Source organism: Scatophagus argus, chromosome 2 (genome assembly GCF_020382885.2).
Source record: "Scatophagus argus isolate fScaArg1 chromosome 2, fScaArg1.pri, whole genome shotgun sequence".
In the NCBI taxonomy this organism is placed as follows: Eukaryota; Metazoa; Chordata; class Actinopteri; family Scatophagidae; genus Scatophagus; species Scatophagus argus.
The window spans coordinates 1,548,893-1,561,691 of record NC_058494.1 but is presented as its reverse complement, the minus strand read 5'-3'; the positions used below and the strand labels follow the sequence as shown (position 1 = coordinate 1,561,691).

The following is a 12,799-nucleotide window of genomic DNA, read 5'->3' as shown; positions in this document are numbered from 1 at the left end:
TATATTTCAACTTCTCTTATTTTGCACAGATAAGTGAAGAAAGGTTGATGTAAAATATGAAAAATACTTTCCTATGTATGGCCTCAGTGTGAGCTGCTGCTGAGTCGAGCGTGCCTATTAGTGAAATTTAGTATTGTGTTACAGTCTGGTGGTTGACTTGATTAATAGATTGGACAGAAATTTTTCACATTGGTCAAACCCCATTGAACTTGTAGATTTATTTTCATGCTTTAACAAAATTAGCTTTAAATTTCCAGTCACTTGAAGGCAGATGTAGTTCATAGATGATTTAGCAGCATAAAATGATCAAATGCAAAAAGATGAATAAGGTTTCTGCCTCATAAGCTTTTTAAACACTTTAACTGGATATTTAAGTGTGAACACAGTAAACTCAAAAAATGGTCAGCACTAATATACATTATCTGTTTGATTTTAGACAGCTAGACAGTTCAGCAAAGGGACTCTTTCCTGCAGAGTTACAGTAAGATAAAGCTTTAGTGGTTAAAAATCTCAGGCAATCCTCAGACGTGGAGACCCCAAACAGAGGTGATGAGTGTCAGCTGCTGACATCACATAGTAGAACATTGTTCTCTAGTTTCAAGCTCTGTGCAGCCTTATAATGACGAATATCACCCAAACTGCCTGGTGTGTATAGCTGTCTTGACTGTCTGACTTCTCATCTGGCACATTCATGTTTATATTTGTATGACGCCTGCTGCTGCCTGCTGTTTTTTCCCCGTTGCTTATCATCCACAGCTTAGTATTCTATACCTAAAATGTTCATATCTAAAGGGTGCTTTTCTGCCTCACTTGTTTAATTTCATCAAACACTGATGGGTTTACCAGTTAGATATTTCTACGCTGGCATAAAAGTGTTGTGCTCTAGTGGCTAAAATATTTAAATCTGGCCCCACTATTCAGGGCATAAACACTGAGATGCCAGTACAATTAAAATTGAACAGTTTTTTTATTCACAAAAAGTGTAACTTACAACAGTTCTTATCTGAAGGAGACACTTGGAGTCTGTACGAGGTCTGAGACTGCTGATTTAACAGTCTGGGACTGAGCTGTGTGAATCTTCCAGGGAGAGCAGGAAATGGTTAGAGAGTTCAGTTTTCAGGAGATGAAGCATTGACTCCACAGGGAAATCTTTAGGGAATGAGTTGCTGGCAGAGCCTGGTGTGGAGCAGATCTTGGAGAGTGAATACTGGAACTGAAGTACAAGGAAATCCAAATTACCAAAATGCAAAGAGCACAAAAACTGAAAGGGCTGATATCAGTATCTAGTGTTGGAACTGAACAATCTAGCAGCAAGTCAATCAATGAGCTGGTCCTTAAATACCTCAGGAAGCAGGTGGAGTTGATTAGGTGACAAGACTCAGCTGTGCAGGTGAGTAGGCAGGAATGACCAGGAGACCATACCCAGCTCACATGTAGACACACAAACCAGACAGGTACAAACCAAAATGAGAACACAAAGTAGACAAATCCTAACAGAAAGCTGTCAGTCGAGCTCTTATATGGACTATAGAAACAGGACTAATATGACTTGTGATTTAGTTTCAAGCAAACTCTGATGCACTTTGGTTTGTGATGTATAAGAGCAGCGGACCAAATTAAAAATTCTATTGCATTCATGGGTAAAGATGTATGTGTCGGACGTTATAATCACCCACTTGAATGTTTTATCAGTTTGTCTGATGAGTAACAATTTTAAGGATGCAAAGATTTTCTATAATGATACCAGATACTTTATCAAGATACTGTTTGTCTTTCTCAACATACAGTATCAGGTTCAATTATGGATGTGGTTGCAGTTTTGACCAATAATGCCAGTTATCAATAGTTTCTTAGTAAGTGGGTAAATGTGTGCTGGAAACAACAAAGTAAGTGCCATACTGAAGAGACTTCTGCTACAATTTTATGAGATGTATCAAAATTCATTGTCATACTAAATAGTAGATTGTTGGAACATAATGATATTATACATTTATTCTACAGGGCTTTATAGTTGAATTGAATTGAAATAGTACTGAAAGTTATGTTTAAAGGTAATCTCTTACCTCCCTTCAGACAGGAGGTTACGGTCCATTCGGTCCAAAACCTCACGCCACAAGAACAGCTTCTTCCCCTCTGCTGTTGGACTGTTGAACACTTCAGTACTTACTTCATTACAGGCACTGATTTATGTCATTATCCACCTGCTGTTCATTTGCACTGTTTACCTCACCTACTTGCACTACACTTCCACCCTGCACTACCTCACTTTGGGACTACCTCCAGAACCATATTTATTTTACTTATCTTATTTTGTTTTACCTTATTCTATTTTAATTTATTTTATTCTAATATTATATGTTACTCATTACGTTCTATGTATGCACCAATCACCAAGACAAATTCCTAGTAATGTGAAACCTCAATAAAGACGGCAATAAAGACGATTCTGATTCTGATTCTTACTTTGAAAGATTTGTCTTGAATCATCAGTTATAGATGAAGTTATGCAAGAGTCTCATCAAAACAGTGAGATGCATGGGGGTCTTAAGAACAAATTGTTCTTGTTATTCTTTTCTCCCTTCTGCTCTCCTTTTTCTTGGTACTGCCCCGTTAAACACACAAGGACTGTCATCTGGATACATACATTCTTGTTGAATGTTGATAAAATCCAAGCCAAGATGAACTATTTCTGAAATTAGTGCAATTGCAGCCCCCCCCAATACACACACACGCACACACACACACACACACACACACACACACACACACACACACACACACACACACACACACATTGTGGTGGCCATCTTGGGACTAACTCTTGACTAATCCAAAAATGCTACAAAAGACACCAACACCACAAACAAAACAAACGAGAGGTCAAGTGATTGAAGTGACTCGAGTTAGTTGAAATGAAGGAGGAGCAGAGACAGGATCAGAAAGCAGCTGCTAGCAGCTGTCTCTGCTAGGCATAAATTAGGGCACACCCTAAATTATGCATAACTTCAAGTGTTAATATAAGCAAAGAACTGTGTATAAATAATCTCCAAGATTACTTTACCAAGAAATGTCAAAAACATGACTGCACCTGTAGGGGAGACTCTCAGCTACAAATCAAGAGACCCATTAGTAAGATCTCTTACACTACAAGTACAAAAGTATTGGGAATGGGCTGTTTTCCAGGGATGGGGGTTGGTTCCTTAGTTCCAGTGAAGAAAAATCTTAATGCTTCAGCAAATTAAGTTCCAAGATATTTTGGACAATGCTAGGCTTCCAACTTTGTGGCAACAGTTTGGGGAAGGCCCTTTTCTATTCCAGCATGACTGTAACAAAGCAAGGTCCGTAAAGACATGGCTGTATGAGTTTGGTGTGGAAGAACTTGACTGGCCCACACAGAGCCCTGACCTCAACCCCATCCAACACCTTTGGGATGAACTGGAATGGAGACTGCGAGCCAGGCCTTTTCATCCAACATCACTGTCTGACCTCACAAATGCTCTACTGCATGAATGGGTAAAAATTCCCACAGAAACACTCCAAAGTCTTTTGGAAAGCCTTCACAAAAGGGGGGAAGGTGTTATAGCTGGAAAGCTGTTTATGAAATTTAGAACGCCATGCCGAAATAACAAAAACAAAAATAAATTAAATAAATAATCAAAAACGATGACCTCTTGCCTGTTAACATGAACTACAATAGTGGTACTTTTGCCACTGTGTTCAGTTTCCTCAGTTATTTTGATTCCACTATTTTACTTGTATTTTTATTTCTAAGAATTGATATTCCTTAATGGTTTGTGCTGATCTACTGAGATCTCCTGATCTTGAGTTTAGAATGTTTACATCACGAAATTGTGTATCGTTATTGTGTATTGTGTATGTATGTGATTGTGTATCATCACAGGGCTTTAATGGTGGTTTGAACAACTGACTGATGTCACTGTTTTCAGATTCCATTCAATTTTCAGTTCAGTTTATTTATATAGTGCCAATTCAATCTCATGACACTTTCCAATTAGAGCAGGTCTAGACCAAACTCTTTAATTGAATTGTAATACAGAGAACCCAACATTCCTCCTTGAGCAAGCACTTGGCGACAGTGGCGAGGAAAAACTGCCTTTTAGAAGGCTGAAACCTCAGAGCAGACCCCGGCTCAAGATGGGCGGCCATCTGCCCTGACCGGTTGAGAACAGTCTCTTGTTGGCACAAGAATGATCCCAGTTCACTTTATCCTTTTCATTCTGTCCGTGATCTATTGTTTGTCTCGGAAACATACAGTGTATGTTTGCATGGGTAATGAGTGACAATGTGCCATATGTCTTCATTCAGTTAACAAAGCAGTGACTGTTCATATTACACATGTATAGATAAAATATAGTACGCATTAATTAGGCCATAAATCAGCTAATATGCCTCGAGCAGACTGTCACAAGTAGAGCTATCAGATTTAATCAATGGATATGTCAATGGATACATTCCACAGCAGAAAGCTGTGGAAAACTTTTTAAACAACAATATGTGTAATTGTGAATAACAAATTGTGAATAATGAAAATTTCAAATACAACATATAATACAACAAATACAACATATAAAATTCCTAAAAGTATGAACATGAAAAATTGATTAAAGATATCATATAATCTTTCATAATGAACTGCCCACTATGACTGCACACCACTGCTCCTTTATTATTGCTGAAATACCTCATGCCTGTAACATAACACAGAATTAGATATTTTGAGTTGTTTTCTGTGATGGATGACTGAGAGGTTCAAGCCTCTAGAAAGTAGATTTTTTTTATGGTTAACTGAAATGAGCTATGAATGGCTGCCTCTACATTTGGACATCGATCTAAAAAGTTACATCCTGCTTTTGAAAATCGCAGCAATTTATGTGCACAGTTTGAACTTAATAAGCTAAAACATGTAAAACCATCAATAAGGTGGCTTTAATATGCTGCCAACTATATTAAAATGTTCTGATTAGTCTGGCAGTCAGTGGTGACATTCCAATAGTGTTTAAAACCTTCACGCCTTCAAACATCAATAGCAGGAAAGAGCGAGTTGGTGAATGTGGTCACTCCAGTCAGGTGACAGCAGGGTCGTACTTAGAACTGGTGCATTCTCAATTGTTTGTTTCGGGTTCTTGCTGCTGCTGATGTGACGTAAGAGACACAGCTCTTTCCCACGTGAAGGGACAGCGTGTGTGTGTGAAAACACTAGTCCAAACACACAAGCAGACACACATACAACATATAGAATCAGGGGAAACTGAGACAGGACACATTCGGAGACAGAGAAACACACACATTCACACACGCATGCAGATGTGTGCGCACACACACACACAAAAGGAAACCCAGACAGGACATACAGTACGCATGTAGAAAAAAAAATCTGTGCAGAGGTAAATCGCAAAATATGCATATGCATTTAGAAACACATGAGGACATTGTTTCCAGAAGGAAATGGAGTGTTGCGTGTGTTATCACTGCAGTGGCTGTAAACAGAGTTACACAGGCTGTAAAATACAATAGACTGCTTCAATCTGTCTGTTTGACTGGCCTCTAACACAAAGGCCAGTCAGTGTGTGTGTGAGTGAGACGGCATAATTTATAGCGAACAGTAATGTTGTTCCTGTCAGAGTGATTGTGTGGATTTTGACATATAAGTAATGAAGGACAGGAAGTCAGATAACATTCACATAGACTTGCTGTTAGGATGGCCATGTAGTGGATGGACTTCAAAACAGGCTTGAGGCAGAGGTTAGGTGCAGACATTCGGTCCAAACTACCAATACCACAAAATGAGAAGAAATGCTAGGAACATTAGTAATGAAAGGACCTTCATTACACTTGCCATATATTTGTCAAAGAAGAATAAAGAATAAACTGTGGCCAGTGGCAAAACTCAGCCAGCCAGGAGAAATTGTCAGTGATTTAATTAATTTAGTTCTTCTGGTGTGTAATGAGCAGATGGCTATCCTGGTTTTAATCTTTTTTTTTTTTGTCATGCACCAAGGTCTCAGTGATTGAATTTTATAAAGAAAAAAAGAATTACTTGCCAATGTCCAAATGCAGTACAACATCTATCAGATTCGGGCAACTGACGAAGAGTATAGTTAAACAATTGGTGAAACTTTTAGTTGGTAGCTCACCGTTTCCTTTATCTTGCAGTGGTTTTCAAAGTCGGGATACTCACTGATTCTTGAATGGGGTTTCAAGGAGTCTCCAAAAAAAGGGGAATCACTTATTTTCATTATACTCACATCCAAAAGTAATAATGTATGACTATTTTGGTCATGGGCTGCATACACTGTGATAAAACACTTAAAAGTAAAATCTGAAACTGAATCTTAACTGAGGGGTCCTTGACATGAAAAAGTGGGAACTACTGTCTTGTTATATACAGTGTATTTCAGTAGGACATACTCTGCAGGGACATTGTGAGGGCACACTTCCACCTGTAGTTCAGTTCATTTGGTTTGGAATCAATTTCAATTTCAATTTATTTATACAGAGACCCAGAGCCTGAACCCCCGAGCAAGCAGACGGTGGCAAGGAAAAACACCCTTTTAACAGGAAGAAACCTTGAGCAGGACCCTGATCACAAGGGGGAACCATCCTGCTGATAGTCGCTGCATAGAAGAACGACCTGAAATGGATACACTGCCTTTTAATTCTAGCTCAGTTCGTGTTCACACTGACTTTACAAAGAAATCTCAAGGAAATTCAATCGAAAGCAACTGGACTTAGATATTTGTCTTTGAAGACGTTTCACCTCTCATCCTTGACTAGGCTGGGACTAGTCCAACTAGCTGGTGTGGAGATCCAGGTATTTAACCTCTGTGGAGACATTCACATGGGCAGTGGTGAATGCCTCCACAGAGGTTAAATACCTGGATCTCCACACCAGCTAGTTGGACTAGTCCCAGCCTAGTCAAGCGAGCAGGAACTGATGAAGCCTCTTGGATGAGAGGTGAAACGCCTTCAAAGACAAATATCTAAGTCCAGTTGCTTTCGATTGAATTTCCTTGAGATAACCATGACCTGGATGAATGAGAATATTCACAGGCTTATTTACAAAGAAACTAAGAGTATTAAACATGAAGTCATATGGACTGACAAGTGGCTCATTGATAGGACAGTTCAAATAAATCAAATTCAGTGTCAGGCAGCTGGTCTGTTAATGTTTGCTGGTGTCACAACAAGCTCATGAAGAAATAATCTTTAGCAAAATTATTAGACTAAATGATATGAATAATGGCAAATGGTGAAAAAAGAGGAACCATACAGCTATAGTACAGGGCAGCTCACTGTGGTGATGTCACATTTTTTTTTTTAATGGACCTAATGAACTACACCTGGAAGATACAAGCACAGGTGACCACAGTTTTAACTGATCAGGGAAAATCCTGCGCACTCATGCACATTTATCATGGTTTCCATCTGCTTTGCATAAATACACAGATATCTCATTATGAAAATAGATTAGGTGTGAAAGCAACCTGATAACATTGGGTCCTCAAGATTTGGTCTGTAATTTGTGTTGGGTTCAGTCAGATTGCGCCGTGAAATTACGGATATGAATCATGTTCATGAACTCACTTTTGTGCTTGTGCAGACTCCTTTGAAAGTTCCAGCATCACAGCGTCATTTTATATATTTTTTGTTTGTTTAAATGGTAAGACTATCATAGGTAAGCCATCGAAATGATTTAAAGGGCTTTAGTCTTAGCCGCTATTCATAAATAAATTTCAAATTGTAATGTTCAAGTGCAGTATAACTATTGCTGTTTCCAGTGGGGTCCTAAGGCTGTCTGAGGAGCAGAGGCAACAAAATGAATAAAAACGAGCTGCATGCAGTGTGGCACTAGTGCAGAGAAATGTGTTCATGCCTTATAGTGCTCATGGGGAAATATTACCAAACCCTGGTTAAGACAGATTGTTTAGTGTAAGCAGCTCCACCTCTGCAGTAAAACAAGGAACTATTAACTACTTAACCATTTAGAGGCACTTAGGGGCCAGTTATTTTTTGGTATGTATGGCAGCCCACATAGCACTGCATCATGTTTTCTCAATTTTAAAGGCATAAGTGCAGAAGAATGATAAAGGTCATCCAAGAAGGCATCCAAAAAATGTTTAGATCTCTAAATGACGTACTATAGATAGAGATACAGATAGATGTGTCAGCTGTCCTCTCATACAGCTCCTGTTTTCACTACTCAGAAACTCTGCTTCCCCAGGGCTTGTGTGTGTGCGTGTGTGTGCGCGCACACACGTTTAATGGGGTGATGGAGTTAGATTAATTTGTAACTTGTCAGATGATCTGACACCTATGATTCCTGCCCTATGCAAACTAGCTTTTGCATATAAGTGTCATCATATCCACCTACAGAAAGTTAGTTCCAAAAGAAGTAGCCAATACATTTATAATTAAACAACATTCATTTTTTTTAATCTAGGATAAATTCATTATGTTTGTTATTTATCTGTTATGAGGTAGAATTCTGCAGATCTGAAGATCTGTATTGTTCATTACACTGCAAAAGGCAATTTTTCATTGTCACTGTCATCAGGTGTTTGCTCAAGGAGGAATGTTGGTTCTCTTTGCATTAAAGACTAGTTTCAAGAGTATGGTTTAGACCTGCTGTATTTTGAAAGTGCCATGAGATAACTTTTGCTGTGATTTGGCGCTATATAAATAAAATGAATTGAATTGAAAATATAAATGATTACAAAATACAAATCCCATTTGTCCTGAGGGGTCTCTGGTTATCTGTCTGACGAAAGAGTGGAGCTTTTATTACTTGTACTACTGCTTTTATGGCTTCTGCTATTTCATTTCATCAGCAGAATGTTTTTGGGTACGGAGTGTCTTTATTTAATGAACGCTTGAGTTGAAGGCAGTGACCTACCTCAGGCTCCAGACTGTGTTTTGGAAGCACCGGGGAGGCTCCTAAAGCACCAGGGCTGGAGTTGTAGCCAGCTTTGGCCCTAATCTCTGCACCATGAAATTCAGCAGCTTATACTGAACTTTTACTAACAATAAGACGTAAGACTACTTGTGAGATACTTTTGACTTGCAAATCTATGATGTGATTAGGGTTGTTCCTAATAACTAATTTTCCTTATGTTTAAATGGGAAAAACTTAGACTTGTGGACTGGTCTAAAAGTAAGACAATGCTCAGAAAACAATTAAAATTATGCACAATTTAATCTATAAGGTTAAGTGTTGTCCAAAAAATATTATTTATTTTATTAGAGACATTTGAAACCTTTAATCATATCCTTCAGTACCATCTTAGAGAAGAGTTAACTAGCATTGTCAACTGCAATTAGTACGTATTAAGTTGTCTGTTTTTTTCAAGCATCCATTTTCTATACCACTTATCTGTGCAGGGTCATGGGGAGGGGGTGGGGGTGGGGGTGTAGCCCATCCCAGATGACAATGGGTGAGAGGGGGTTACTGTGGGAGGAAGCTGGAGTACCCAGAGATAACCCACGGAGGCACAGGAAGAACATACAAACTGACTCACACTCAAACCCGGAGTCCCACACCACCGTATTGCCCATGTTTGATCTTTATAAAGCAGTGTTTGACTTGGAAGACATTACATTTCAGTGAAAATTATGTTAATATATGGCTTCAATTTGTAGTGTAGTATTTATTACTCACTGTTCTTAAACATGTTACACACAAGAATTCATAACCATTGTCCATAAGTGTCCATACATTCAGACATTTCACCACAATGCAACGTTCACTTAGTGAGGTCACTGCCATCAGGGATTATTGTTTCCATGAAGGGGTGTACTTGGTTGGCAGCTGAGCTGCAGAGCTGCAGTTCTGGAGATGCTCTGACACAGTCATTCAGCCATTACAATTTGGCCCTTGTCAAACTCCATGCTTGCTAATTTTTGCTGCTTCCAACATATCAACTTAAAGACATTCACTTGCTGCCGTATGTATCTCACCCACTGCCAGATGCCATTGCACCAAGATAATCAATGTTATTCACCTCACCTGTCGGTTTCATGGCTGATTGGTGTAATTGTGCACATTCATATTTGTGATGTGTATTTAAGATGCATCAAATTGTGTTTCTTGGCCAGTCAAACTTGAGGATTCAAGTTGAGTAATTGCATACAGTGACAACAGTATTCAATAACATGTGTCTTGTCTCTTTCAGGACTCTCCACCAAAGCCAGACATGGAGCAGAAATTGCGTTCAGCCTCCAGTGTTGATGAGCTGATGAGTCTCATCTATCCTTCATATTGGGCTGCTCTGAAGTGCAAATCTAAACTTTCTGCTGCCGCCACCTCCTCAGGCTCTAGGCTCTCTCAGGGGCCACAGCCCCGCCAACTAAGGCCACTGGCTCATACAGAACAGCCAACATTTGCTGCTGCCTACTTCAACTTGGATGTCCTGAAAAGTATGTTTGCACTTTTTATTATTGTTCTTGTTATTATTAACATCAGATTTGAAAAAATAAAATGGGAGCCACGATAGCAGCAGTGTAAAAGCTTCCTTTAAGGGAAACCTTGCCAAGTGCTGTGTCTAGCATTATCCCTACGATGGCTTTTTATAAAATTAACTAATGAAGAGGGGTTGAGATGTTTAAATTTACTTTGTTGTCACAAAATATCGGTTTCTGCACCAGTTAGAGCCCCTTAGTAGGCGGCTATACAGACAGTATATAATTGACTGTTACGTCATTAAGTCAGCTGAGTTAATATGGAGAATATTTTTCAGCATGAAACACCCCCAAATTCTATAAGATTTAGAATATTTATATCAGACATTTTAATACATGTTCAAGGATATTTATCAACTGCATTTTTCCCATTGAGTATATATTTTTAGTGGCCTTTTAAAATATAACATATTTGCTTATTTTCTTTTCTCTTTGCTTCACCCTGACCCAATGTGAGAACAAATATTGTAATATAATGATATGACAGTTAAAAATTAACAACAATGTATGCATGCATGTAACAGGTCCAGAGTTTTCTAAGAAAATATGCATTCATGTCTGGAAAGGATTTCATTGATCCAATAAGATTAATAAGTCATGGCTATAATATAATAAAAATATAATTCAGCTCATTGTTAGTTGCGGTTTTACAGATTTGAACTTAAGAAGTTAAGCAGGTGGGGAACTCTTCAGTGACAGTGATGTTGCATGATGTTTACAGTACACGGTCAGGGATATCCAGATGCCCAGCAGCTTTACTGACATTCATTCTCAGCAGGATTCCTCTCACATCCACTGTTGTACACTGACAATTCTCTGGACGCAGATTAGACTTTTCAGCTGACTCATTGTCTGGGAGATCAAAGGAAGCACTGAAAGTGTTGAGCTCATCTGACAATGTATTCTTGCACAAGATAGGGGCCCTTCTGTTTTTGTAGCCTGTGAAGTTTGGGTTTCTAATCACATATCTTTGGTGGTGTTGAGGTGTTGGTGTTGGTCTGTTTCCAGTTGACAGTGTTGTATGCTTCTGTGCCACCTGACCAAAAAGTAGGGTTTCATTGGCTCTGGATAGAGCTCTCACCACTTTCTGGATGGGAACTGATTGTTTTGTCTTTGTGGTTACCCCATCATCAACGCATTTGTTGATGTATGATGTCACTTATGATGTATATTCATCAGGATTGATTTGGTTTTTATGTGCGGTGGCATTTCTTTTACCTGGTGATGTAGACATGTTGGTGTAATGTAGGTAAAAATGCTCTGAGGGCTTGTTATCACTACAATTACCAGCCACATCAAAACACCCTCTTATCAAGTGAACGCTGATGACCTCATACAATTCTGTATTGCAGTTTTTCCAATTGCATTTGGACACAACATCAACAAACACTCTGGTAAGCCTTCCAAGAAGGTAACGTGGTCTTAACATTAAAATATGGTAACATTGGCTTACCAAGGTCTTGGTCTTGTGGTCTGTCAGTTCGGAACATTATTTCATTTAGTTTTCCTGTACCCAGACATTATCCAGAAGTAGACGAGGAACAGGAATAGAATTTGAACCCGAGTTAGCTTAGCTCTGAAAGAAGAAGCTGTTTATCAGTCTATACTATCATCAGTTGTAGTTCATATTGGCCCCACTTTGGTGTACTGAGATTGGTAATGTACCAAATTGTACACTTTTGTGTTAAAAATTTCAAATCTCAAATCCCTGTTGAACACAGTTCAACTTGGCAATACTGGACTGTTCAGTTTTAAAGACCACATGTTTGTGTATGAGCCTATGATAAATGTGTGTCTTTCTGCATTTATGCATGGCCATCATGTTTTTTTGCTGGTCTTACTTTCTGTGTGTATGCAGGTATAGAGTCGGAGTGGAGGAAGACTCAGTGCATTCCCAGGGAGGTGTGTGTCGATGTGGGCAGGGAGTTCGGGGCGCCCACCAATATCTTCTATAAACCACCATGTGTGTCCGTCTACAGATGTGGAGGATGCTGCCACTCTGAAGACAAACAGTGCAGGAATATCTCCACTGGTTACCTCAGCAAAACTGTAAGAACCATTTTGTTCCTTCTCCTTCTATTATGAGCTCAAATATGGAAACTAAATACACATGCATGCACGGCAGATTACATTTTGCAGTTGTTAGATAGATGAAGAGGCCATTTTAGGGAATCTCAGACTGTGAATCTCAACTAACTACAGTTTACAAAATTGTCACCCTGGTGCTATAAGTACAGGTGGAGGCCACTACTGGACTCTATGGTGAATTCTTTCCCCCTGTCATGTATTCGGCTGCTAATCTAAATAGAAGTTTGCTCAGTGG

The 12,799-nt window shown here is 39.0% G+C and overlaps 1 protein-coding gene and 1 long non-coding RNA gene across 2 annotated transcripts in view; one reads left to right on the top strand and one right to left on the bottom strand.

Moving 5' to 3' along the window:
• vegfc (vascular endothelial growth factor c) overlaps positions 1-12,799 on the top strand; it is a 75,802-nt gene that overhangs the window by 14,968 nt on the left and 48,035 nt on the right. The window contains exons 2-3 of the mRNA XM_046399725.1: positions 10,191-10,434; positions 12,335-12,525. Coding sequence (XP_046255681.1) covers positions 10,191-10,434; positions 12,335-12,525 — 435 coding nt within the window. The remainder of the gene's footprint in view (positions 1-10,190; positions 10,435-12,334; positions 12,526-12,799) is intronic.
• LOC124064885 lies at positions 949-1,449 on the bottom strand. Its single transcript, XR_006844330.1, has 2 exons — positions 1,343-1,449; positions 949-1,213 (listed from the first exon to the last, which is right to left on the bottom strand). It is a non-coding gene; the product is annotated as an uncharacterized LOC124064885 (long non-coding RNA).